This window comes from Ahaetulla prasina, chromosome 9 (genome assembly GCF_028640845.1).
Source record: "Ahaetulla prasina isolate Xishuangbanna chromosome 9, ASM2864084v1, whole genome shotgun sequence".
NCBI lineage: Eukaryota > Metazoa > Chordata > Lepidosauria > Squamata > Colubridae > Ahaetulla > Ahaetulla prasina.
In genome coordinates, this window is record NC_080547.1 from 7625353 (window position 1) to 7652146 (window position 26794).

Consider the following 26794-nt stretch of genomic DNA (forward strand, 5'->3'; position numbering starts at 1 on the left):
CCATCCCCTCCCCACCAATTTCTACGTCAAAGAGGGTTTCCTTTTGGATTACATGAGAGGTGTCAAACTCGATTTTATTGAGGGCCACATCAGGATTGTGTTTGACCTGGGAAGGCGGGGGGGGGGGAGCTCGACATCATTCATATTGGGGGGGGCGCCTGTGGTGGCCCGAGTGCTCTGCCAGTGAAAACGGGCTCCCAAGCTCTGTTTTCGGCTGCCACGGTCCCCTGCAACCCTCTGCCAGCGAAAATGGAGCTCCGTTTTTGCTGGCAGAAGCACCGTGGGTAGATCCTTTGCTGTTTCCAGGGCATCTCCGTGGGCCAGATCTAAGTACCCAGCGGACCAGATCCGGCCCTGGAGCCTTGAGTTTGACATCCCTGGCTTACACTCTTCCTGGTCCTTCAGCCCACTGCCACAGGGACACTTACCTGCAGGGATCGTCTACACAGAAGCCTCTACTGCGAGCCAAGGAGGTGAGGAACGTTTTCCGGCTGGTGCCCATCCTTTTCTTAACCAGGCCAACCACCACTTCTGGGAAACGCACCGGGTACTCGGAGTTAGCTGGCTGAACCGGCTCAGCCCGAGGAGGGCGCCGTTTTTTCACCGGCAGTTGGGCCATGATCTGCCCACTGGTGGGACGCACCCTTCCTTCTCCAAATAAGCCTACTTGAAGAAACAAATCATTGATTATTATCACTAGCGCATGGCGATGTGACAGTAGCCAGGAGACCCCAATGCTATTGCAGACTAGTAGGTATCAGCCCTGTTCTGGGACATGCTTGCGCCCTGCCCAAGGTGTGCCATAGGAGGGAGAACTGGCTTTGAGAGAAAGACATGTGTCACTTAAGGCCCCCTCCCTTCCCAGAGTTGCCTCGCCAATGGGTGCTGCACCCAGGAAGGTTCAGAGCTGTCAGCAATCTGACTGCCTGCACAGAGCAGCAACATGTCTCCCTACCAAAGTGGTACCTATCTCTCTACTCGCATAGACCATGCTTTCGAACTGTTAGGTGGACAGAGGCTGAGGCCAGTGACAGGAGCTCACCCTGCCATGGACTGCTAGGGCTCGAACTGCTGGAGCAGAGACTATCTCCAGTGTCATTAGGGCGCTGAGAAGAAAGAAAGAAAGAAAGAAAGAAAGAAAGAAAGAAAGAAAGAAAGAAAGGAAGGAAGGAAGGAAGGAAGGAAGGAAGGAAGGAAGGAAGGAAGGAAGGAAAGAAGGAAGGAAAGAAACTTAGAAAGAAAGTAAGAAAGAAAGTTGAAAGAAAGAAAGAAAGAAACTTAGAAAGTAAGAAAGAAAGTTGAAAGAAAGAAATAAACTTAGAAAGTTAGAAAGTAAGTAAGAAAGAAAGTTGAAAGAAAGAAAGAAAGAAACTTAGAAAGTTAGAAAGAAAATAAGTATGAAAGAAAGTTGAAAGAAAGAAAGATAGAAAGAAACTTAGAAAGAAACTTAGAAAGTTAGAAAGTAAGAAAGAAAGTTGAAAGAAAGAAAGAAAGAGAAAGAAAGAAAGAAAGAAAGTTAGAAAGAAAGAAAGATGGTTTGTTGCACTTCTGAAATGAAGAACTGGGAAGAGTTTTCAAATCTTTAACCTCATCCTTAAGCCAACATTAAACTGAGCAAGGAAAAGCAGTGAGAAACAGCCTCACCGGCACAGAAGCCAACAAGCCACATTCCCAACATTAGTCTGTGGAGCTTCTCTGTCCTCCAGGTCCTGGCCGTCCCAAAGGTGCTTTTTCAGGAGGCAACTGGACTTTCTTGGGTTTTTTTCTTTTGAAGACGTTTTGCTTCTTCTCCAAGAAGCTTCTTGAGCTCTGCCTAACCCCACTGTCCTGTCAGAACAGAAGCAGCTTCTTGGAGGAGAAGCAAAACGTCTTCAAAAGAAAAACAAACAAACAAACAAAAAAGTATTGAAGCGGACAAGAGACGATGGATAGATGATTTCTCTTTTTCGTTGTTGTTCTGATTTGCCTTTCCTCTTCTCTCTTTTAATTTTCTTTTTTTAGGTAGGTGACATGACTAGAAGTTAGGTAGGATAGAAAGAAAAGGGTGACATGATTAAAAGTTAGAATAAGAGATAGAAGTAAGAGAAAGGGGAATATTAGTGTATACACCTTTATATAATGAAACAAAAGCAATAATAAAGAGAAAAATGGAATCATTGAATAATGACAGATTGCAACTCATTATTAGAAATATAGAAGTTGATTTAATGTAATAACCACGATTAATTCTACTAGTTTTATGACGTGTATTAAAACGTATGACACCCAGGTGCTGTTCAGCATTGATGTGTTTGTAAAAAATAAAAAAAATAAAAACTTGGGGGGGAAAAAAGAAAGTAAGTCCAGTTGCCTCCTGAGTTTGGGATTCCCAACTTTAAGCGCGAGCTCAAGACTTTCTTATTTCACTGAGCAGGGCTGGCCTAAAGGGAATTTTACGGGAAATTTACGGGACCGCCTACTGCTACCGAATACCTCTCACCGACCCGTGCGCTCTCACAGAGAGGGACTCCTCAGGGTGCCGTCAGCGAGGCAGTGTCGCCTGGCGACGCCCAGGGGAAGGGCCTTCTCTGTGGGGGCTCCCACCCTCTGGAACGAACTACCCCCTGGACTTCGTCAACTTCCGGACCTCCGAACCTTCCGTCGCGAGCTTAAAACACACTTATTTATCTGCGCAGGACTGGATTAGATTTTAAATTTATTGGTTTTAAATGGGTTTTATTTTTTATATTGTTTTTAAACATTCGGCCTTTTAGAATAAGTTTTTTAATTGTTATTTTACTTATGTTTTATTTATGTGTTTTTATTTGCCTGTGAACCGCCCTGAGTCCTTCGGGAGATAGGGCGGTATATAAATACGATTAATAAATAAATAAAATAAAAAAATAAATAAATTTTAATGGGGTTTTATAGGGTTTTTATAATTTTATTCTATTATTTTTAACTTTTAGCCAAATTTAATTAGATTTTTAGTGATATACGGTTTTAATTGCTGTGTTACTGTTTTATTTTGGCTGTACACCGCCCTGAGTCTTCGGAGAAGGGCAGTATAAAAATATAAATAATAAATAAATATATTACATTTTTTTTTAAAGAGAAGGAAAAACGAGGGTCAGCTTATCAGTGAGATAACCCAGCTGGTCTCAGGTTTTTTATTAATCCAATTTGCCCCCTTTACTTTCCCTTTTCATTCTTCTAGGTGAGGGAGGGGTGGCTTCCCACACCTTCTTGGTCAGCGGGGTGTGTGTGTGTGAAGGAGGATGCTGGCGGAAGAAGGGGGGGCGGACACATAACTGCAAAGCCTCCCCTTCCCTTCGCCCACCCCCGCTCCGGAGAGAAAGTGATTACCGCAAAGCTGCCCCCGCGTCCTTGGCTCCCGCAAACCCGACGGAACCTTCAGCCAACAAAGCGCCTGCAAAATAGCAAGAGGGAGGAAGGGAGGGGAGGGGAGGGGCCCCCTCCAGGTGCAACATCTGCTCCAGCTGTGTTCCGGAGGAAGGGGCAGCCCCACCCCACCCCCGCTGTCCCCGCCCACTCATGCAAATAAGTTCCCCGGGGGGGAGGGGGGGAGGAGGAGGGAGGTCTTAAAAGAACGCCGCGTTTCCCAGCCCGGAATCCAGCTGCGCAAAGCGAAAGTGAAAGTGTTTCACTTTCTCCCCGCTCCAGCGCCAAGCGGAGCCCAGCCAGGCTGCGGGAGTTTGCTTGTTCTTTTGCAGGGTGTGTGTGTGTGTTTGTGTACCTCTGAGTGTGTGTTTGTGTGCCTGTGTTTTGCTTGTTTTTTGTGTGGGTGTCTTTGTGCATCTCTGAAGCCCGGCCTGGCTTGCGTGGGAGGCTGGAGCAGTCATAAGACCCGGACCAAAAAGGGCTTCCTGGAAGTCGCTTCGTTCGGGCAGCGCTGGGAAAGGGACCTTTCCACGGAGCGAGGATGCTGCTGCTACCCACGCGGCCCGGGTGGGCTTTGGTGGGACGGGAGGGGCTCCCGGGGGTCTTGCTGCTGCTGCTGCTGCTGCTCCTGAGTGCGGGACGCGGAGAAGACGGCGGGGCCAACAAAGCCAATATCGTCCTCATCCTGACCGACGACCAGGATCTGGTGCTGGGGGGAATGGTAAGCCTCTCGGAGCTTCGTGGCGGAGTTGCTCCACCCCGGACGCTCTCCTGGGAGCAAGCGGCTCGCACACGCCCAGCGCAAACCTACCTGCTGGCTACGGCGGGCGGCTGTTCTGGGAAGGCCCGGTGGGGGGGAGCGTAAATAGCGAACAGCTGCGGAGGAAGGCGGGAGACTTGAGTTCCCACGGTTACTACCGGGTGTAAATTCCGCTGGTAGTAAAGAGTGAAGAAGAAGACTTCTTGAACCTTAATCCTGGAAAAGAGAAGAAGGCAGTGGGGAAATCCACATTTTTTACTACCGGTTCTGTGGGCGTGGTGTGGCTTGGTGAGCGTGGCAGGGAGAGGATACTGCAAAATCTCCGTTCCCACCCCACTCTTGGGGAAATCTCCATTCCCACCCCACTCCAGGGGAAGGATACTGTAAAATCTCCATTCCCTCCCCACTCCAGGTGAAGGATACTATAAAATTCCATTCCCACCCCACTCCAGGGGAAGGATACTGCAAAATCTCCATTCCCAACCCACTCCAGGGGAAGGTTACTGCAAAATCCCCATTCCCTCCTGATCAGCTGGGACTCAGGAGGCAAAGAATAGATGGGGGCGGGGCCAGTCAGAATTTTTACTACCGGTTCTCCAAACTACTCAAAATTTCCGCTACCAGTTCTCCAGAACTGGTCAGAACCTGATCGGGCCACATATCAGAAAAGGATCTACAAATTAATCTATGCTTTCAACTTGGAGAAGAAACATCCTTAATGACTGGAGAAAACCAGAATGGAAACTTCATACGCAGCAACTTGTTTGCAGTTCCTTCTAAGGCACATGATCCGCACTAAACGTTTCCTTCCTTCATTTGCTGGGACTCGCAATGCATCGCCTTCCAAAATCTATAAGCGGCAGCAGCCGCAGTGATCAGCGAAAATATTCTGATCAGAATGGTTTTCCTTTCTCTTGGAGCGGGGCTAAGCACCCATGGAGTTGCTGTTGAAAAGAGGTGGCGTAATTTCCCCCTCTCCTGGAGCAGGGCACTGTGCACAAAAGTGGGTTTTAACACAAACTGTGTTAAAAGTGTACACTGGTCTTCAAAGCTGGTAGCCAACTAAGTTTGTTTGTTTTGGCCAAGCAGGCCAAAACTGGTAAATATATAGATGAGAGACTACCAAAACTTCAGAAAAGAATGAGGGTTTTTTTTTTCAAATTTTTTTTGGAAGAAAGTAACATTTAAAGTGACCTTGGCTTTCTGAGTTTACTTGTTTTCTTGCAGACATTTTATTACCCAAACTAATTCAGGGGTCTCCAACCTTGGTCTCTTTAAGACTTGTGGACTTCAACTCCCAGAGTCCCTCAGCCAGCAAAGCTGGCTGAGGAACTCTGGAAGTTGAAGTCCACAAGTCTTAAAGGGACCAAGGTTGGAGACCCCTGAACTAGGTTACATCATCAGGGCACTGAGGATGTCATGTAGTTCTTGCACCCATTAAAAGCAGAACTCCAAGGCAAGTGGAGTGTGGGGGGGCACACACAGTAGTTTGGGTAATGAAATATATGCAATTTTTAAAAATGCCATGTCTGAACTGGACTCTGTCTAAAGCACTCACGGGAAACAACGTAAGGTTGTCCTTTTTAGTTATCAGGAATCAAATTTGATTCTTTTTTAATAATTTTATTAAACAGATTTTTTAAAAACAAAAAAAGAATATTAATCAAGTTTGATTTTTATGTTCATAAGAGACGAAGATGCCCCTGAGAAATAAAGGGACCAACAACATAAATAAAAACTAACAGTAACTGATTTTCAGGAAAAAATTGCTCAGAAATGGTCCAGGGCAGAGGTGGGTTCCAGCAGGTTCTGACCAGTTCTGGAGAACCGGTAGCAGAAATTTTGAGTAGTTTGGAGAACCGGTAAATACGACCTCTGACTGGCCCCACCCCCCATCTCTGCCTCCCGAGTCCCAGCTGATCGGGAGGGAATGGGAATTTTTGCAGTAACCTTTCCCTGGAGTGGGGTGGGAATGGAGATTTTACAGTATCCTTCCCTTGGAGTGGGGTTGGAATGGAGATTTTACAGTATCCTTCCCCTGTCACGCCCACCAAGCCACACCCACAGAACCGGTAGCAAAAAAATTTGAAATCCACCACTGCAATGGGGGTGTTCCTTGGAACCCCGACTGTCGGGGGCGCCTGTGGCAACCCGAGCGCTCTGCCAGCGAAAATGGTCTCCCAAACAGGGCTGTCTTAACACATGGGCTTGATGGGCACTTGCCCGTGGGCCCCATGAGCTTAGGGGGCCCCCTACTTATCTGTGTATGTTAACCCTTCAATGCACCTTGTATCATATAAATACAGCAACTCTATGGCTTACTGCATATTGTTGTGTTTTTCAAGCCTCCTGTCCTAATGTTTATCAAGTTGGCTAGAAATATATGTTTAATTTTATCGACCGTTTACATTTTTATTCCTGTGAGTAGTTGTCCTAGGGGCCCCAGTACACTGCTTTGCCCGGGGTGGGGCCCGGGGCCCACAAGGATATAAGAGTGGAGTTCCTCCAATGGAAGGGGCTGTTTAATAGACTAATGTTTTGAAGGCTTCCATCTGATTCTTGACTTTCAATTTTCAGAGCCCGATGAAGAAGACCCAAGTTCTGATGGGTCACTTTGGGGCTACCTTTGCTAATGCAGTAAGTATCCCCCAAATGGGGTTTGCAGCAGGGGTGTGAAATGTAAAATTTGTTACTACTGGTTCTGTGGGTGTGGCTTGGTGGGGGTGGGGTAATGTGACTGGGTGGATGTGGGCCAACTTTTTTTTTTTTACTTTTAAAAGCATTTTTTCTACAGCCAAAGAGGTTGTAAAAAAAAATGCTTTTAAAAGATCCCAGCTGAGCCGCACGATCATCGGAGGCTTTTTTAAAAAAAATTTACAAGCTTTTTTTTCCGACCGAAGCAAAAATGCTTTTAAAAGTAAAAAAAACCCACTTCTGATGATCATGCGGCTCAGCTGGGATCCTCAGAGGCTTTTAAAAGCATTTTTTCTACAACCTCTTCAGCCAAAGAGATTGTAAAAAAAAATGCTTTTAAAAGCCTCTGAGGATCCCAGCTGAGCCGCACAATCATCAGAGGCTTCAAAAAATTTTTTTACAAGCATTATTTTCGACCGAAGAAAAAATGCTTTTAAAAGTAAAAAAAACCAAAACCAACTCTGATGATCGTGCGGCTTAGCTGAGCATTGCGGGGGGAGGGGGGGCAGGGATTTTTGCTACTGGTTCTCTGAACCACCCGCCACCATCGCTACTGGACTGGGCGATCCAGTCCGAACCGGGAGCATTTCACCCCTGGTTTGCAGAATTGCTTGGAATAGGTCAGTGTGAACCTTTTTTGGCACCGAGTGCTGAGAAGGGAGCACTTTGCGTGCGCTCATCATGGCTGCAACCAGGAAGAGGAGCTGCCCAGTACAGAATAAGAAGGGATAGGGATAGGGATAGGATAAGATGAGATGGAAGGGACTTTGGAGGTCATCTAGTCCAGCCTCCTGCTCAAGCAGGAGACCCTATATCAGTGATGGCTAGCCTTTTTTTCCTTGGGTGCCAAAAACGCGCGTGCGTGCGTGCCCACACCCATAATGCAATGCCCCTCCCGCACACACCCCTGCACATGTGTGCATGACCCCACCGTGTTCCCCTCTCCCCACGCATGTGTACACGACCCCCCCTTTTGGCCTCACACCCCAAAACAGCACAGGGAGGGTGGGAGCCTCATCTCCCAAAATGGCTGGGAGAGGGGAAAAACGCCTCACCTCCAAAAACACCACTAGGAGGGGAAACTCCGGAGATTTGGGAAGGCACGGGCAGCAGAAAGGGAAGAGAAAGGTAGCCTCCCCCCAATGTATGCGTGCGCGTCTCCCGCTAGCAGAGCAGAGACCCGAAAATCAGCTGGCATGCGCAGTGGAGCTGAGCTGGGCAACGGCTCGCGTGCCCGCAGAGCCCAGTCTCTTCTTAAAAACCTCCAGCGATGAAGTGCCCACAATTTCTGGTGGCAAGGCGTTCCACTGGTTATTTGTCCTCACCGTTAAGAAGGCATTTGAACTGCTGCCCGTTCACCAGTTTAATAAGCTGCTGTCATCTCTTGGAAATAACTCGGTTAACTCCGGCAGCCTTCAAGGCTGCACCGAGGAAGAGAAACTCGGGAAACCTCTGGAGTTGTGCTACTTTGGAGTAGACGGCGAACGGAACCAATCCTTTCTCTCAACTGATTTGTCTGTGTTTAGTTTTCAGTGACCCCCCTGTGTTGTCCCAGCCGGAGTAGCATCCTGACAGGCTTGTATCCCCACAACCACTTGGTGAGGAATAATTCCTTGGACGGGAATTGCAGCAACACTGCCTGGCAGAAATTCCAGGAGCCCTTAACTTACCCGGTTTACCTGCAGAAGCAAGGCTACCAAACTTTCTACGCCGGCAAATACCTCAACCAGGTAGAGCTACGTGTTTCCTTCTAAACACTTTCCTTTTAGGTGATTGTGCAAGTGTGCCGGCTGTGTTTTCACCGACGTCTCTCCTTTCCTTAACAGTATGGGCACCCCCAAGCTGGCGGCATTCAGCACGTTCCCATGGGATGGACATATTGGCTTGGTCTGGTGAGTAGAACAGCACCTGGTATCCTACCCACTCAGGATTATCCAACCTTGGCAAGTTTGAAGACTTGTGGACTCCCGACTCCCAGGATTCTCCAGCACAGACCCAACTGGGGGGGGGGGGAAACAGCTGCATTCTACGAGTGGTGTTGGACTCCAGCTCCCATCAGCCTTGGCAGGGCAATTAATCGGCGAAATGGCTTGCCTTCAGAAATTGTGGGCACTCCCATCATTGGAGGTTTTTAAGAAGAGATCAGACAGACACTTATCTGAAATGGTATAGGTTCTCCTGCTTGAGCAGGGGGCTGGACTAGAAGACCTCCAAGGTCCCTTCCAGCTCTATTCTATTCTATTCTATTCTATTCTATTCTATTCTATTCTATTCTATTCTATTCTATTCTATTCTATTCTACTCTACTCTACTCTACTCTACTCTACTCTACTCTTACTGCTCTTCTGTACTCTATTCTGGTTCTATTCTATTCTATTCTATTCTACTCTACTCTACTCTACTCTGATTCTATTCTACTCTACTCTACTCTGATTCTATTCTACTCTACTCTACTCTACCGATTCTATTCTACTCTACTCTACTCTACTCTACCCTGATTCTATTCTACTCTACTCTACTCCTCTCCTCTCCTCTCCTCTCCTCTACAATGATTTTACTCTACTCCTATTCTATTCTATTCTATTTTCTGTTCTACTCTACTCTACATTCTATTTTTATAGTCTATTCTGTTCTATTTTTATCCTGTTATTTTCTCTTCTCTTTATTTCTCTTCTCTTCTGTAATGTTTTAACGTAGGCTTTGTATACATTTGTTTTCATTGCCATTTCAGCATTTGGAGCCTAATGTAAACTGCTGTGAGGTGGTTTGTTTGTTTTTTTGAAAGACCAAGCAGTGCAATTTAAAGCATAATATTTTAAATACATAAATAAATAAATACCCATGTGTCTGACAGGCCGTGTGCTTCCTCCTGCAGGTGGGCAATTCCAAGTACTACAACTACACTCTTTCATTGAACGGGCATGAAGAGAAACACGGGGACCATTACGAAGAGGACTACCTCACGGATCTGCTTGTGAGTTACTCCTCCACTTCCTCCTGGGCTTCACCTCAGTGGTGAAATGTAAAATGTGTTACTACCGGTTCTGTGGGTGTGGCTTGGTGGGGGGTTAATGTGACTGGGTGGGCATGGCCATTTTTTTTTTACTTTTAAAAGCATTTTTTCTACAACCTCTTCTATTGAAGAGGTTGTAGAAAAAATGCTTTTAAAAGGCTCTGACGATCCCAGCTGAGCTGCACCATCGTCAGAGGCTTTTAAAAAAACTTTTAAAAGCATTTTTTTCGGGTGAAGAAAAAAATGTTTTTAAAAGAAAAAAAACCCACCCTTTTGATGATCATGTGGCTCAGCTGGGCATGAGGGGAGGCAGGGATTTCTGCTACCAGTTCTCTGAACTACCCGCTGCCATAGCTACCGGATCGGGTGATCCGGTCTGAACCGGGAGCATTTCACCCCTGCTTTACCTCCTCTGTGGTGCCATGCAGGGGTGGCCACAAGATAAGCTCAAAAAGTCAAGAGGGCAGCCGCAGCCAAAACACAATACGCAATGGCGCATCAACAGTTGGAAGAAAGCCCAGTTGCTTTTGGAAAAAAAGCACCTTTGGTTCAGCCAGGCGCAGAAATAGCAGGAGAAATTTCTTTGGTGGTGGTGGTGGGGGGAAGGCATGTGATTGCCTGGAGCAGCCCCTGTCTTTCTTCACTCGTGCCCTTTTGTGTCCTTTTGTGTCATCTTTTTTTTTTATTTGCATTTATATCCCACCCTTCTCCGAAGACTCAGGGCAGCTTACACTGTGTTAAGCAATAGTCTTCATCCATTTGTATATTATATACAAAGTCAACTTTTATTTATTGCCCCCAACAATCTGGGTCCTCATTTTACCTACCTTATAAAGGATGGAAGGCTGAGTCAACCTTGGGCCTGGTGGGACTTGAACTTGCATTAATTGCAAGCAGCTGCTGTTAATAACAGACTGCATTAGTCTGTTGAGCCACCAGAGACCCTGTCTTCTACCCTTCCCAATCCTTTCTGTGTTGCAGACCAACCGGACCCTGGAGTTCCTACGGAAGCTTTTGCGGCCTCCCTTCCTTATGGTGTTAGCTCCACCTGCTGCACATTCTCCCTGGACGGCGGCTCCTCATTACAAGTCCACCTACAGTACCCTCAAAGCCCCTCGCAATGGCAGTTTCAATGTATACGGGAAGGTGAGTTGCCAACGCACGCCAGGCGGGTAGATGGCCTTCAAGCAGGCTAAAGCTGAGTTTGGAACGCTTCAGGCCATTCCAACTCTTCGGTCAACATTCCACGAATGGCAGCCTCCTTTGAAAACCGTTGGTTGGGGTTTTTTTTTCAAAGTCCTAATCAATCGTCTTCTTTTAATGACCCCCATAATTCCTTGCAGGATGGAGTCTTTTTTTATTATTATTATTTTGAATTTATATCCCGTCCTTCTCCAAAGACTCAGGGCGGCTTACAATGTGTTAAGCAATAGTCTTCATCCATTTGTATATTATATACAAAGTCAACTTTTATTGCCCCCAACAATCTGGGTCCTCATTTTACCTACCTTATAAAGGATGGAAGGCTGAGTCAACCTTGGACCTGGTGGGACTTGAACCTGCAGTAATTGCAAGCAGCTGTGTTAATAACAGACAGACTTAGTCCGTTGAGCCACCAGAGTCTTGGCAACTGAATGGAGCTAGCAGAATGTTTATTTGGCCGGATGCCCTTCCTGTTGCCAATGCGGAGTACTATTCGGCAGATATATTGTCATCATGCCCAGAGAGAGAAATATCTGCCTCTACCTAGGATCGAACTCGCAGCCTCCTGATTGTGAGGCGAGAGCTTCACCTCTAGGCCACCGCACCACCCTTCTAAAGTCCTAATCAATGGCAGGATTGAATTGGCAAGATTTTAAAGTGCTAGTTGCCCAGTCGGCCCAGAAATAACACATCCCTGAGAAGCTCATGGGATTGTGGTCATAAGTCGAGGACTACCTGAATATGGGGGGGAGGGGTGTCCTTTTATTGAGCCTCCCTATCTAATATCCACCCTGGAACCATTGGAAGTTGCCTCCTGGATCTTCTTCCTTTTGTAGGACAAGCACTGGCTGATAAAACAAGCGAAGACGCCAATGTCCAACAGCTCCATTCAGTTCTTGGACCACGTTTATAGAGCCCGGTAAGAAAATGTGACTTCACTGTTACCAAAAGTGGTGAAAGAGTAAAAATAAAAAAACATCATCTGAAGCCAATTTTCTTGAGGACTTGAAAGTTGGCCTGAAAATTGATTGGCATACTATTTGTTGTTGTTAGTTGCGAAGTCGTGTCTGACCCATCGCGACCCCATGGACAACGTTCCTCCAGGCGTTCCTATCCTCTACCATCCTCTGGAGTCCATTTAAGCTCACGTCAACTGCTTCAGTGACTCCATGCAGCCACCTCGTTCTCTGTCGTCCCCTTCTTCTTCTTTTGTCCTCCATCGTTCCCAGCATGAGGCTCTTCTCCAGGGAGTCCTTCCTTCTCCTTAGGTGGCCGAAGTATTTTGAGTTTCCTCTTCAGGATCTGGCCTTCTAAAGAGCAGTCAGGGTTGATCTCCTCTAGGACTGACCGGTTGGATCGCCTTGCAGTCCAAGGGACTCGCAGGAGTCTTCTCCAGCACCAGAGTTTAAAGGCCTCAATTCTTTGGCGCTCAGCCTTTCTTATGGTCCAACTTTCACAGCCATCCATTGCAATGGGGAAAACCAGAGCCTGGACTATACGCACTTTTGTTGGCAGGGTGATGTCTCTGCTTTTTAGTAAGCTGTCTAGATTTGCCACAGCTTTCCTCCCCAGGAGCAAGCGTCTTTCAATTTCTTGGCTACAGTGCCCATCTGCGGTGATCTTGGAGCCCGGGAAAATAAAATCTGTCATTAGCTCCATTTCTTCCCCATCCCCGCGCATTGCATTATGGGTGCTGGCACATCCTTGTGCTTTTGCGCGCGCACGTGCTTTTTACACACAAGAAGAAAAAGGTTAGCCATCACTGCCCTATACCGTTTCAGACAAGTGGCTATCCAATCTGTTCTTAAAAACAGCCTCCAGTGATAGAGCACCAACTACTTCCGGTATCAAGCTGTTCCACTGGTTAATTGTCTTCACTGTTAGGAAATTTCTCCTTAATTCCAGGTTGCTTCTCTCCTTAATTACTTTCCATCCAATGTTTCTTGTCCTGCCTTCTGGAAAATAAGTTGACCCCCTTCTTCTTTGTGGCAGCCCCTCAAATATTGGAACACTGCTATCATGTCACCCTTAGTCCTTCTTTTCTCTAGACTAGCCATGCCCAGTTCCTTCGACCCTTCTTCGTATCTCTTCATAGCTTTTAACCTGCAGGCCTTTAATTATCTTCGTTGCTCTTCTTTGCACTTTTCCCCCAAAGTCTCAACATCTTTTTTCGTAATGGGGCGACCAAAACTGGATGCAGAATTCTAGATGTGGCCTTTACTGAGGCTTTATTAAGCGGTATTAATACTTTACCTGATTTTGATTCTATGCCTCTGTTTATACAACCAAGCATTCCACGCAGGGGTGAAATCCAGCAGGTTCTCACAGGTTCTGGAGAACCGGTAGCAGAAATTTTGAGTAGTTTGGAGAACCGCCAAATGCCACCTCTGGCTGGCCCCAGAGTGGGGTAGGAATGGAGATTTTGCAATATCCTTCCCCCAAGAGTGGGGAGGGAATGGGGATTTTGCAGTATCCTTCCCCTGCCACGGCCACCAAGCCACACCCACAGAACCGATTAGTAAAAAAATCTGGGTTTTACCACTGATTCCATGTGGCTAAACTTTCTGGGGGGGAAAATCAGCATTAACTCCGTTTTTCTTTGATCTTCAGGTGGCAAACTCTGTTGTCAGTAGATGATATGGTAGAGAAGGTGCTGGATCAGCTGAAGTCCCTGAAATTGCTGGACAGCACATACGTGTTCTATACCTCGGATCATGGTTACCACACAGGTGAGTAGAAGTAGATATGTGTAAGAAACTTTGTGAAGGGACAAACGGACATAGGGAATAATTTAAAGATGTCCTCGGAGAATATCGGGACTGTATAACCCTTCCACCAGAAATCATGAATATAGGCAGCAACATTCAAAACTAGATTTAATAATAAGCCGTGAACTACAACGGTTAGTTAATTGAAGCAGAAAAGCGGCAGAAAATAGGATTCTCCAAGAAACCCCACCATCAAGTAAAATGTCCAATTTTTTTCTTATGTGAGTTATCTGGACCAGGGATGAAATCCAAAATTTTTCCCTATTGGTTCTGTGGGCGTGGCAGGGGAAGGATATCGCAAAACCTCCATTCCCACCTCGCTCCAGGGGAAGGATACTGCAAAATCCCCATTCCCAGACCACTCCAAGGGAAGGATATTGCAAAATCTCCATTCCCAGACCACTCCAAGGGAAGGATACTGCAAAATCCCCATTCCCACCCCACTCTGAGGCCAGCCAGAGGTGGCATTTGCCGGTTCTCCGAACTACTCAAAATTTCCGCTACCGGTTCGCCAGAACCTGTCAGGACCTGCTGGATTTCACCCCTGATCTGGACCCATCTGATCATTTGCTGTCTCAGCCTGATCTGGAAATTCACTTTGGTGACTGGATTTGAATTGCCTTTGAATCCGATCTCCAGATTGAACATTGCCGAAGAATGAGTCCTATTCGTGTTTGCTTATCGTCCCTATTGACTTTCTCTCCCTTTCTGTCTGTTCTTCCGTCTTTGGGGGCTTTCCTCCCCCCTCCAGGACAATTCTCGCTGCCCATTGACAAACGTCAACTTTACGAGTTCGATATCCGGGTGCCGTTGCTGGTGCGAGGCCCAGGTGTTAAAGGAAATAAAACATACCTGGTAGGTTTATTTGTTCCAGAAGAAAAGTCTGAGTTTGTTGTGACCCAGGCCCAAGTAGATAGTAGGAAACTCAAGTCAGTGAAAAAACAAATTTTATTCAAACAGCTGAGAGTTACTTCATTCCCAGCATAGTTCAAATTAAATTAAATTAAAGCAAATTCCTCCCAACACAAATTCCTCAGTCCTATCACAAACCTTGGTCCAATTAGGCAAACTGCCAGAGGCCTTTTTTAGCAAACATTCAGAAGACACCGATACAAAAATAAATGCAAGAAGACGAAGCTATCAACTTTGTTGTCCAGCAAAGCCCGAATGCCATTGCTGGTCTGTTTTAAGCCTTATGGGAGGGGCCAATCATCATCCGGAGTTGCTTTCAGTTGCTGTCTCTGTCAACTCGCAAAGCATCCCTGCCCTGCTCTTGAGTTGCCATAGGCGAGGGGGATGGGAAAACGGCGAAGTAGCACAGCAGCCAAAAACAAAAGCACATTCCAGACATATCTCTCTCAAGGCTGTCTCCCAGGGTTACCCACAGCACCAGAGGGGAATGATCTCTACAACCCGTGAAATTGCTCCGTTGACGAATGTGACTGATGACACACCCTGGGGGAAAGGGGGGAAACAGGGTCAAGACTGGGCCGTAAATTACGTGGGGTCAGAGTTGGCTTCACTTGGAATGTACACACATGAAACCCCAAATAAATAACTAGATTTCTTTTGAAGCTTGGATCTGGAGACTCATGATTTAATTGGGGCATCCCTCAGAACCCTGACAGCCTTCTCTTTTCTCTTTGTCTCAGGAGCCCATCCTGAATATCGACCTGGCACCCACCTTCTTGGACATTGCAGGAGTCAACGCTTCCCAGACCAACATGGATGGGGTCTCCTTCCTGCCCCTCTTGGTAATATGTTGCCTTGAATTTGGGAATATGGTCCAGTGGATGGAAGTGTCCAGTTAGAAAGCTTTTCTGTGGAATAGAGGCGGGTTGTGGTGTTTTAGGAAGGAGGATTTTGCTCAGAAGCCGCACATGGGACTTTGATGTATTGCAGAATCGCACCGCAGAATGTGGGCTTTGAGATTCATGGGGTTTAAGCAGATCTCTAAAAAAATTCAAATAAAGAAATCTTGAGGGCCCTGCATGGATAGAGATCACTGTCAGAGAGAGGGGTGGGGGAGAGGGGGAGAGAGAGAGGAGTGGTAGTGATAAGGAACTAGGGAAGGAGAGAGAGAGGAGTGGTAGGGAGAGAGAGAGGGGGGGAGAGGGGGAAGGAGTGGTGGGGAGGGGAGAGGGAGGGAGAGAGAGAAGGGGTGTTAAGGAAATAGGGAAGGAGAGAGAGAGGAGGAATGGGACGGAAGGAGAAAGAAAGGGAGGGAGAGAGAGAAAGAATGATAAAGAAATAGGGAAGGAGAGAGAGGAGGAGTGGTACGGAGAGAAGTAGGGAGAGGGAAGGAGAGAGAAGGAGTGATAGAGAAGGGAGAAAGGGAGGGATGATAAGGAAATAGGGAAGGAGAGAGAGAGGTGGTAGGGAGAGAAGGAGGGAGAGAGAGAAGGAGTGGGAGGGAGGGAGAGAGGGAGGGAGGGAGAAAGTGATAAAGAAATAGGGAAGGAGAGAGAGAAGGAGTGGTAGGGAAAGAAGTAGGGAGGGAGGGAGAGAGAAGAAGTGGGTAGAGGGGAATGGGAGGGAGAGAGAAGGGATGATAAGGAAATAGGGAAAGAGAGAGAGAAGGAGTGGGAGGGAGGGAGGGAGGGAGAGAGAAAGGGAGGGAGGGAGAGAGAGAATGAGAATTAGTTTATTAAAGAATCTTTTAATCTTTCTCTCTTTCTTAGGTTAGGTGGGCAATGAAGCCTGACAGGGCACAAAGGAAGTGTCTAAAATACATTTAGAAATCATAACGGAAAAAGAGAGAGAGTTTTCTATTTACGTCTCCTTCTTGAAACTAATCCCCTTTCATGCAGGTGAACAAGGCACAGAAATCTGCGTGGCGGTCAGAATTCCTGGTGCAATATACCGGAGAAGGCTCCACAACCAGTGACCCCGAATGTCCAAAATTGGGACCAGGAGTATCTGTAAGTGTCCATACTGGCTTAATTTTCACATACGACGCCGTATTTCATTACAAAACCTTGACTCTGCCATTTGCATCCATGACATACGGCCAGAAGTTGGATCTTTCCTTTGCAAATATTTGTTTTAGTTCTGAAAGCCGCTCAAATACTGCTTACTTCTCTCTGGGTCATTTTAGCCGGCTAAATTTCCATTTGTTTTGCATGTAAAGAAAACATTTCTAAAAATAGGAGGGAAGGGTATAAAGGTTCCCCTTGCACATATGTGCTAGTCGTTCCCGACTCTAGGGGGCGGTGTTCATCTCCGTTTCAAAGCCGAAGAGCCAGCGCTGTCCGAAGACGTCTCCGTGGTCATGTGGCCAGCATGACTCAACGCCAAAGGCGCATGGAACGCTGTTACCTTCCCACCGAAGGTGGTCCCTATTTTTCTACTTGCATTTTTTAGATGCTTTCGAAACTGCTAGGTTGGCAGAAGCTGGGACAGGTAACGGGAGCTCACCCCGTTACACGGCAGCGCTAGGGATTCAAACCGCTGAGCTGCCGACCTTTCGATCGACAAGCTCAACGTCTTAAGCCACCGGCTTAAGATCCCAACAAAGATGGTAGGCTGTTCTGTAGAAATCTAAAAGTTCTCCTACCCATCTAGCCAGCATGGCCAATGGCAAGGGATTATGGGAGTTGTGATGCAAAACCTCTGGGTAGTGGAATGTAGCCATTAAAACAACAACAACAACAACCACCACTCCCTTGCCGTGAAAGAGAAGACGTGAAAGAGAAAAACCCTGCTGTATTCGATTGCACCCCTGTCTGTATTGGTACTCTGTTCCCATAATGGCCAACCATAATTTAAGTGCTTAGTGGAGCAAACTCACGGAGGAAGGATGGGATAAACTTCTAATAGCAAGAGCACTTGGACTTATATACTGCTTCACAGTGTTTTACAGTCCCTCTCTAAGTAGTTTACAGAGTCAGCCTCTTGCCCCCAACAATCTGGGTCCTCATTTTACCCACTTCGGAAGGATGGAAGGCTGAGTCAACCTTGAGCTGGTGAGGATCGAACTCCTGGCAGTGGGCAGAGTTAGCCTGCAATACAGCGTTCTAACCACTGTGGCACCAAGAAGGAGAAAGAGAATAAGAGTGGAGGGAGGGAGGGCAATAGCAATAGCACATATACCACTTCGCAGTGCTTTACAGCCCTCTCTAAGAGTCAGCATGTTGCCACCAACAATTTGGGTCCTCATAATAAATGAACATTGTCTCATTTGACTTTCCGAGAAACAGGCTCTTTCGCCGTCCCTAAAGCAGTTCCGATCAGGAATGGCATTTCTATTCCAGACGAGGCTGGCACATTTGCCTATGCAAAGCAGATCTTTGCTTGGCCCTCCCCATCATTTTCCTACCGTCCGACTCAGGCTGTTAGACCTGCTACTACAGGTTGAACTTCTATGTAAGAACTCCATTTGTGGAGAAAGATCTAGTTTAATAGAAACCGAGTGTATTGCAGTAATGCAAAGCCTCTGGTGGCTCAACAGACTAAGTCTGTCTGTTATTAACACAGCTGCTTGCAGTTACTGCAAGTTCAAGTCCTACCAGGCCCAAGGTTGACTCAGCCTTCCATCCTTTATAAGGTAGGTAAAATGAGGACCCAGATTGTTGGGGGCAATAAGTTGACTTTGTATATATAATATACAAATGGATGAAGACTATTGCTTAACACAGTGTAAGCCGCCCTGAGTCTTCGGAGAAGGGCGAGATATAAATTCAAATAATAATAATAATAATAATAATAATAATAATAATAATAAAAGCCGGAACTGAGATTTGCGTGCCCAAATCAGTAAGTTCTACACACCCAAACACACACACACCTTGTCCTCAAGATGTTTCCATAACGGTTAGTCTGAGCTCAGGGTGGTCTGTAGCTCCCTCCTCCTCCTAGCTGGGTGACCTTGGAGTGGCATCATCAATGGATTCTACTTTTCCCCCAAGCAGCCCCCTCCCTTCATTCCCCGCAGTTCATCACCTCATAAAGTATAAAGCGAGCGTAAAGTGGCACCTGATACGGGCCTTAACTCGCATCCTAAAACACTACTGAGAGAGAGGCTTTCTTCCATTCTCACATGCCTACGTTCACATGGTCTCCCATCCCTGGGCATCTAGTTCACCATGTAAGAGCAGGAGAAAAAGTGCAGAGAAGAGCAACCAAGATGATTAGGGGCAGTGGTGGGATTCAAATAATTTAACAACCGGTTCTCTGCCCTAATGATTTCTTCCAACAACCAGATCACCAAACTGCTCAGAAAGTTAACAACCGGTTCTCCCGAAGTGGTGCGAACTGGTTGAATCCCACCACTGATTAGGGGCCTGGAGGCTAAAACATATGAAGAACGGTTGGTAGGTCTAGTTGGGTAGGTCTAGTTTAATGAAAAGAAGGACTAGGGGAGACAGGATAGCTGTGCTCCAATGTCTCAGGGGCTGCCACAAAGAAGAGGGAACCAAGCTATTCTCCAAAGCACCAGAAGGCAAAACAAGAAGCAATGGATGGAAAACAATCAAAGAGAGAAGCAACTTAGAACTAAGGAGAAATTTCCTGACAATTAGAACAATCAATAAATGGAACAACTTGCCTGCAGAAGTTGTAAATGCTCCAACACTGGAAGTTTTTAAGAAAATGTTGGATAACCATCTGTCTGAAGTGGTGAAGGGTTTCCTGCCTGGGCAGGGGGTTGGACTAGAAGACCTCCAAGGTCCCTTCCAACTCTGTTATTCTATTCTCTGTTTTACACAGCAATGTTTTCCTGACTGCGTGTGTGAAGATGCCTACAACAACACGTACGCCTGCGTGCGCACTCTGAGCGCTGCGAACATGCAATACTGTGAATTTGCCGACAAAGAGGTAAGCGGCCGTGGTTTAGGGGTTATATTACGAGCATCCTGAAAAATCATACGAGGGCTTATTATCTGGTTGGGTCTTATTTTCAGGGAAACAAGGTAGAAGCAGAAGAACCATTTTCGCCTCTTTCCAAGTTCATTTACTTGGGAGAAGTCTACTAGAGCTCAGCAGGGTTATTTTTTCAAGTCTTCCGCTCGAGCAGAAGAAGACCTCCAAAATCCCTTCTAATCCTGACATTCTATGTTCTAGACACACACAGGCTAGGGATGTAGGAGAAAGTTTCTGCCACCTGCATCGGAGGTCCGTTAAAGCAGGGGTCTCCAGCCTTGGCAACTTTGAAGACTTGGTGGACTTTGCTGGCTGAGGAACTCTGGGAGTTGAAGTCCACAAGTCTTAAAGTTGCCAAGGTTGGAGACCCCTGTTCTAAGGGATGATTCTCCCAGGTTGGTTCTCCCAATGGGGTGGAATCTTTCTCCAGGTATGAAGGCAACTGGGACCACCTTGTAAGAAGAAGACAGTGTGGATGGATGTTGGCTTCTCAGGGAAGCCTACGGGTGGAAAACCTCCCCCATCACCAATCTCTTTCCATTTATGACTGTATGACTATAACTTGTTGCTGGCAATCCTTATGATTTATATTGATATATTGACCATCAATTGTGTTGTAAATGTTGTACCTTGATGAACGTATCTTTTCTTTTATGTACACTGAGAGCATATGCACCAAGACAAATTCCTTGTGTGTCCAATCACACTTGGCCAATAAAAATTCTATTCTATTCTATTCTATTCTATTCTCTGTGGATGGATTTCCTTCCAGAGAGGCTGCCTCCTAACTGCCCGTCCTACTTTTCTCTTGCAGAATTTTGTGGAAGTCTACAACCTGACTGTGGACCCGCACCAGCTTTCCAACATAGCCAAGAGCGTCGACCCTTCGCTGCTCGTGCAGATGAACCAGAAGCTGATAAAATTGCAAGCTTGTTCTGGCATCGGCTGCCGTTCCTGAGGGGTTGTAACACTTTGGCTGGGACCCAGACCCCCCCCCCTCCCTTTCCTGGCCTGGTTTCCTCCGGTCTCCAAACCGAAGCCCGTGCGGTGCTGCCTTTTAATTTAGGATGGCTCGGTCTTTAATCCCAAATTCGGAGATTGCTGTGCTGGAATAGGGCTGGGATAGAGCAGAAGGGAATCTGTGGGTGAGGAGCAAAGCCTCTCACCCCAAGGGTGTCCAACCTTGGCAACTTTGAGACTTGTGGACTTCCAACTCCTCAGAATTCCTCAGAATTCTGGGAGCTGAAGTCCACAAGTCCAAAAGGTTGCACACCTGCGGTGTAACTCTGAAAGACACCCTGTGGAATCTTAGTGCCTTATATCTCCTTTCATTGCTCATCTTCGCTCATCTTTTGGCCAGGCACTGGCCAATGAGGTCTCGCTTCAGAGTGAAGAATACGTCTGGCCCAGTCAGTGCTGACCTGCTCAAAATTGGAGCTTTCCAAATGTTCTTGGACTACAGCATCCTGCAGCAACTGTCACCTTTGGGACTACATATCCCATCTTGCACTGCTCTAGTTAAGTGAGGGGTAGGGAGGATTCTTTCCGTTTGGTCGTTGATTTAACACAGAATGAAGTAACCTGGGATAGTTTACCTCCAGGGTCTCCTCTCTTGTGCCGGCTGAGATCTTGGGAAGTTCTGCATATCGCCGCAGTGATCGCAGCGCCTTCTCTTACCAGGTCCTTTTGTGTAGTTCATGGTTGTTACTGCAGTTGCTATCTTCATACTGTGAAAAAAAAAAATGGAATAAAGCATTATTTTTAAAAATTAGAAACGCCGAGTCTTGCGTTTTTGTGTCGTCCCTGCTATGGAGAACCAACCAGACTCCTAACTGTTGGTGTGTCAGTGTTCTGAGTAACACACCCATTGAAAGCAGAACTGCGAGGCAGGGAGATGTCAACCTTGAAGCTGTTCTTGGATGAGAAGCGAAAACTCTTCAAGGAAAAACAGAATTAAAGTCCAGTTGCCTTTTGGGGAAAAACAACAACAACACACCTTTGAGATAACCCAGCCCTACCTGTCATACCATTAACTGAAACCCGGTCTCTTCCCCACCTTCCCTGTCGATACCTGCAGCATGCAAATGGGCAAACACAGTCCCTCTCTCTCTACAGTGCTGGAGATTCAACCCTGCACGAAGGACCTGCTTGGCTTCAGCATGGTAAGAGATCGTGGGTATTATTTTCTCGGGGAAGGGTTGAGGGTTTTAGCATGGGAAATATAACTCCTAAGGCAAGGGTGTCAAAACTCGATTTCATGGAGGGCCGCATCAGGGTTGTGTTTGACTTCGGGGAGCTAGGGTGGGCGTGGCCAGTTCAATGTCTGTTAAAGACTACTTCAGCTTTAATTGCAATAATACAAGAGCAACCAATAGATTTAAACTCAATGTTAACCGCTTTAATCTAGATTGCAGAAAATATGACTTCTGTAACAGAATCATCAGCGCTTGGAATACTTTACCTGACTCTGTGGTCTCTTCCCATAATCCTAAAAGCTTTAACCAAAAACTTCCTACTATTGACTTCACCCCATTCCTAAGAGGACCATAAGGGGCGTGCATAAGAGCACAAACGTGCCTACCGTTCCTATCCTATTGTTTCTCTTTTTTCTTCATATATATATATATATATATATATATATATATATATATGTAGGTCTTTGGTTGTTCGGGTTTTCTCCCGTGTAAAATTGGAAACGTCCATTTCCAATTTTACACGGGAGAAAACCCGAACAACCAAAGACCTACATACAAACACCCGTGAAAACCTCAGAAAACAAATATATATATATATATATATATATGTGCTTATATCTCCTTATATTTCCTCATATATATGTTTATATACTATATAATCTTTTGTGTGATGCCTATGTACATTGTTATGACAAAATAAATAAATAAATAAATAAATAAAAATAAATAAATAAATGTCACTCGTATCGGGGCTGCCTGAGGGCTCTGCCAGCAAAAACGGGCTCCCGAGCTCCGTTTTCAGCTGCGACGGCCTCCTGCAACCCTCTGCCAGCAAAAAAAAGAGCTTGGGACGGGTGCGGGCAGCTTTCCCAAACTCTGTTTTTGCTGGCAGAGACACCGCAGGCTGGTCCTTTACTGTTTCCAGGGTGGCCAGAACTAAGCACCCAGCTGGCCAGATCCAGCCACGCAGGCTGGATCTAAGCACCCAGCAAACCACCTGTCGGGCCAGATCTGGCCCCCGAGCCTTGAGTTTGACACCCCTGTCCTAAGGGAAAAGGGAAAATTGGTGGAATAGCGCCAGGACTTTCTTGTGGGGAATATCCTGTTTCAAGTAGTTTAATCGTAAGAAAGATGCACAACAAGCCCATCACTACAGGTATATTTCAGGAACCAGAAATACCTCACAGGAGCAGCTGAAGTCCTTGGCCTGTTCGCCGAAGAGGTTATAAAAAAATGCTTTTAAAAGCGTCTGATGATCGGGCAACTCAGCTGGGATCGCCGGAGGAAAAAAAAGCTTTTAAAGGGTTCTGATGATCCCAGCTGAGCCGCACGATCATCAGAGGCTTTTTTAAAAAAACTTTTAAAAGCATTTTTTTGGCTGAAGAAAAAATGCTTTTAAAAGTAAAACAAAAACAAAAACCTGATGATTGCGCAGCTCAGCTGGGGCGGGGTGGGGGAAGGGATTTTTGCTACCGGTTCTCCAAACTGCCCGCCGCCATCGCTACCGGGTTGCGCAATCTGGTCCGAACTGGGAGCATTTCACTCCTGCTGTATGCCCGTGTGCGCCTGCCCCTCACACAAAACCGTTGCCTCTCCCACCCTCTTCCCCCCTGTGCCGTGTCCCCGATCCAGAAAGATTGGGGAAGATTGCTTTACACTATCATAGACTTCTGCATATTTGGAAACATCTGAGTGTACAAAAGAGCATTAGGGAACTTTTGAATTAGTTCCACTTATCCCCAGGCTGTCAATGCTACTAAAGTTTGATCCATGGACCCTGTGACGATTGCGAGGTCTGGAATGCTCAAAAATTGAGGAGGATGTTGATGACATTTTCATTCTGATTTCTCTTTCTCTCTACAGAATATATTTGGGAAGAGTAAGGCTCCGTGAGTAACAATCTGTCTGGAATTTTACGGCATGAAGTCAGACCAAGAAAAATAGTGGAATAAACTGGAATAAGCTGTGGGCATTGAAGGGTGGGGGTTTTAAGAAGCGATAAGACAAAAGAGCAGGGTATCTTAAAAGGTCTTGTACAAAATAGCAATAGCACTTAGACTTACATACCGCTTCACAGTGCTTTTACAGCCCTCTCTAAGCGGTTTACAGAGTCCTTATATTGTCCCCAACAATCTGGGTCCTCATTTTACTGACTTCAGAAGGATGGAAAGCTGAGTCAACCTTGAGCCGGTCAGGATCGAACTCCTGGCAGAGGGCAGAGTTAACCTGCAATACTGCATTCTAACCACTGAAGGGGAAGCAAAAGGAACAGGAGGGGAGGGAGGGAGGAAGGGAGGGAGGGAGGGAGGAAGGAAAATAGCAATAGCACTTAGACTTATATACTGCTTCACAGTGCTTTGCAGCCCTCTCTAAGCAGTTTACAGAGTCCGCATATTGTCCGCAACAATCTGGGTCCTCGTTTTACTGACCTCAGAAGGATGGAAAGCTGAGTCAACCGGTCAGAATCGAACTGCCAAATTGTAGGCAGCCGGCAGTCAGCACAATTAGCCTGCTGTACTGCATTCTAACCACTGTGCCACCAGAAGCTACAAGACCATAATGAATTCACTGATTTTACCTTCTGAGCCAGGATGTGCCTTAATTCCAAATAGGATGCTATTATAAGAGGACTTCATAACCAAAAATTCTTTCTGCGTGATAGAATAAGATGGTGGTGGTCTGTCTACGTGTAGGTTTTTAGAAATGTTCTTAAAACTTGGTGGAAGAATGGTGTTGTTGTTTTTTTGCATTTATATCCCGCCCTTCTCCGAAGACTCAGGGCGGCTTACACTATGTCAAGCAATAGTCTTCATCCATTTGTATATTATATACAAAGTCAACTTATTGCCCCCAACTATCTGGATCCTCAGTGGAGCATGACTTGAGGTTGGAGACCAAATGGGGCGAAGGAGTAGGAGGAAGTGTCATGAATGCCTTCTTGAGCTCTTGCACATATAAATACAATAAATTTATATGTGCAACAAAATCGACCCAATAAAATACAACCCAAGTCAATGGTCAGGTTTACTTTGCCCTGGCAAGAGAACTTATTTATTTATTTTTATTTTTCGCATTTTTATACCGCCCTATCTCCCTAAACTGAGACGGTAGTGAGGTTGCAAGCAATTTTTAGTAGGAAATAGGAATCTTTCGGGAAGGCTCTGAATTCTCCATCTTTGTCTGTGGTCCTTAAAGGTCTGAACTTCCACCGGAGCCTCCAAAGAGACCTGGTAAGTGGTAGATTTCACATATTAGAATGATCCTGTGATTTTTGTTCATACTGAAAGTTCAACTTCCTTATCAAGCACCATACTTGGCATCTTCCACAGCTTACTGAAAAGTTTTCATTTTTTCATTAACCGCTTAAGAGACCTCCTAAAATCAGACTTGGATCCCAGTCAGCAAAACTGCAGTATTTCTCTTAAGTCGGAGGTCAGAGGTTGGCAACCTTAAACACTCAAAGAACCACAAAGGGGTCTCCAACTTTGGCAACTTTAAGACTTGTGGACTTCAACTCCCAGAATTATTCAGCCAGCATACCTGAGTTATGATAAAAAGTGAGTACAAATAATATATATCAGGAGTCTCCAACCTTGGCAAGACTTAAGACTTATGGACTTCAACTCCCAGAGTTCATACATGCTGGAAAGCAAGCTGGCTAAGGAATTCTGGGAGTTGAAGTCCACAAGTCTTAAAGCAAAGCTGGCTGAGGAATTCTGGGAGTCCACAAGTCTTAAAGTTGCCAAGGTTGGAGACTCTGGTCCTAACAGGAAGCCCCCCCATTCAATTCTGGAGCCAACCAGAAGTCCGGTTCCCCCACCATAGAGTCTCCTCCTAGCACGGTGTCTTTTCCTCTACCTGCCCTAACCGAAAACCCTATCAATTGTGGAGCTGACCGGCGACAGGGAGCTGCAGCAGAGGGATGAAAGAGCCACATGAGGCTCCAGAGCCGTGGGTTGCTGACCCCTGCTCTAAGTGATATCACCAGACTAGGGGGACCTTATGTAAAAAAAAAAACTTTGTAGCCCAAGATTTGGGGGAATGATAGTCAGAAATGTTTCTTGATGACATCATGCCTATCCAACAAAATTATTATCTCAAATGACGCCTAATTGTAGTAGAAGGATAGAATAGAATAGAATAGCATAGAATAAAATAGCATAGAATAGAATAGAAATAGCATAGAATAGAATAGAAATAGAATAGAATAGAAATAGAATAGAAATAGAATAGAATAAAATAGAATAGAAATAGAATAGAATAGAAATAGAATAGAATAGAAATAGAATAGAATAGAAATGGAATAGAATAGAATAGAAATAGAATAGAATAGAATAGAAATAGAATAGAATAAAATAGTATAGAAATAGAATAGAATAGAAATAGAATAGAATAGAAATAGAATAGAATAGAATAGAAATAGAATAGAATAGAATAGAAATAGAATAGAAATAGAAATAGAATAGAATAGAAATAGAATAGAAATAGAATAGAATAGAAATAGAATAGAAATAGAATAGAATAGAAATAGAATAGAATAGAATAGAAATAGAATAGAAATAGAATAGAAATAGAATAGAATAGAAATAGAATAGAAATAGAATAGAATAGAAATAGAATAGAAATAGAATAGAATAGAAATAGAATAGAATAGAAATAGAATAGAATAGAATAGAAATAGAATAGAAATAGAAATGAGATAGAATGAAATGGAATGAAATGAGAATAGAATGAAATAGAATGAAATGAGAATAGAATGAAATAGATAGAAATGAAATAGAACAGAAATAGAATGAGATAGAAATGGAATGAAATGAATAGAATAAAATAGAATAGAAATGAATAGAATGAAATAGAATAGAATAGAAATAGAATAGAATGAATAGAATGAAATAGAATAGAATGAAATGAGAATAGAATA

At 45.4% G+C, this 26794-nt stretch overlaps 2 protein-coding genes across 7 annotated transcripts in view; one reads left to right on the forward strand and one right to left on the reverse strand.

Moving 5' to 3' along the window:
* POLM (DNA polymerase mu) overlaps window positions 1–3496 on the reverse strand; it is a 35217-nt gene extending 31721 nt beyond the window's left edge. For all 6 annotated transcript variants that reach the window (XR_009156490.1, XM_058194522.1, XM_058194518.1 and 3 more), the window contains exons 1-2: window positions 3346–3496; window positions 429–663 (exon numbers count right to left, since the gene is read on the reverse strand). Coding sequence is in view for 5 of the 6 variants with exons in the window: in XM_058194522.1 (XP_058050505.1) it covers window positions 429–619 (191 nt within the window). In the remaining variant the exon portion in view is untranslated. The remainder of the gene's footprint in view (window positions 1–428; window positions 664–3345) is intronic.
* Window positions 3497–3600: 104 nt separating this feature from the next.
* LOC131203847 (N-acetylglucosamine-6-sulfatase-like) lies at window positions 3601–21453 on the forward strand. The gene is made up of 13 exons (XM_058194523.1): window positions 3601–4102; window positions 6719–6778; window positions 8362–8565; window positions 8662–8727; window positions 9711–9809; window positions 10830–10994; window positions 11888–11970; window positions 13662–13780; window positions 14571–14674; window positions 15472–15573; window positions 16630–16740; window positions 19526–19633; window positions 20493–21453. Exons 1-13 carry the CDS (start codon window positions 3923–3925, stop codon window positions 20634–20636), a joined length of 1545 nt encoding a protein of 514 aa, XP_058050506.1. The 5' UTR covers window positions 3601–3922; the 3' UTR covers window positions 20637–21453.
* Window positions 21454–26794: the final 5341 nt, after the last annotated feature.

Excerpts from the sequence above, each read along its gene's own strand:
- LOC131203847 (XM_058194523.1), top strand. The coding sequence starts at position 3,923 with ATGCTGCTGCTACCCACGCGGCCCGGGTGGGCTTTGGTGGGACGGGAG. Across the intron at positions 8,566-8,661 it reads CCGGCAAATACCTCAACCAG|TATGGGCACCCCCAAGCTGG; the intron begins GTAGAGCTACGT and ends TTTCCTTAACAG. Across the intron at positions 16,741-19,525 it reads AATTGGGACCAGGAGTATCT|CAATGTTTTCCTGACTGCGT; the intron begins GTAAGTGTCCAT and ends TGTTTTACACAG.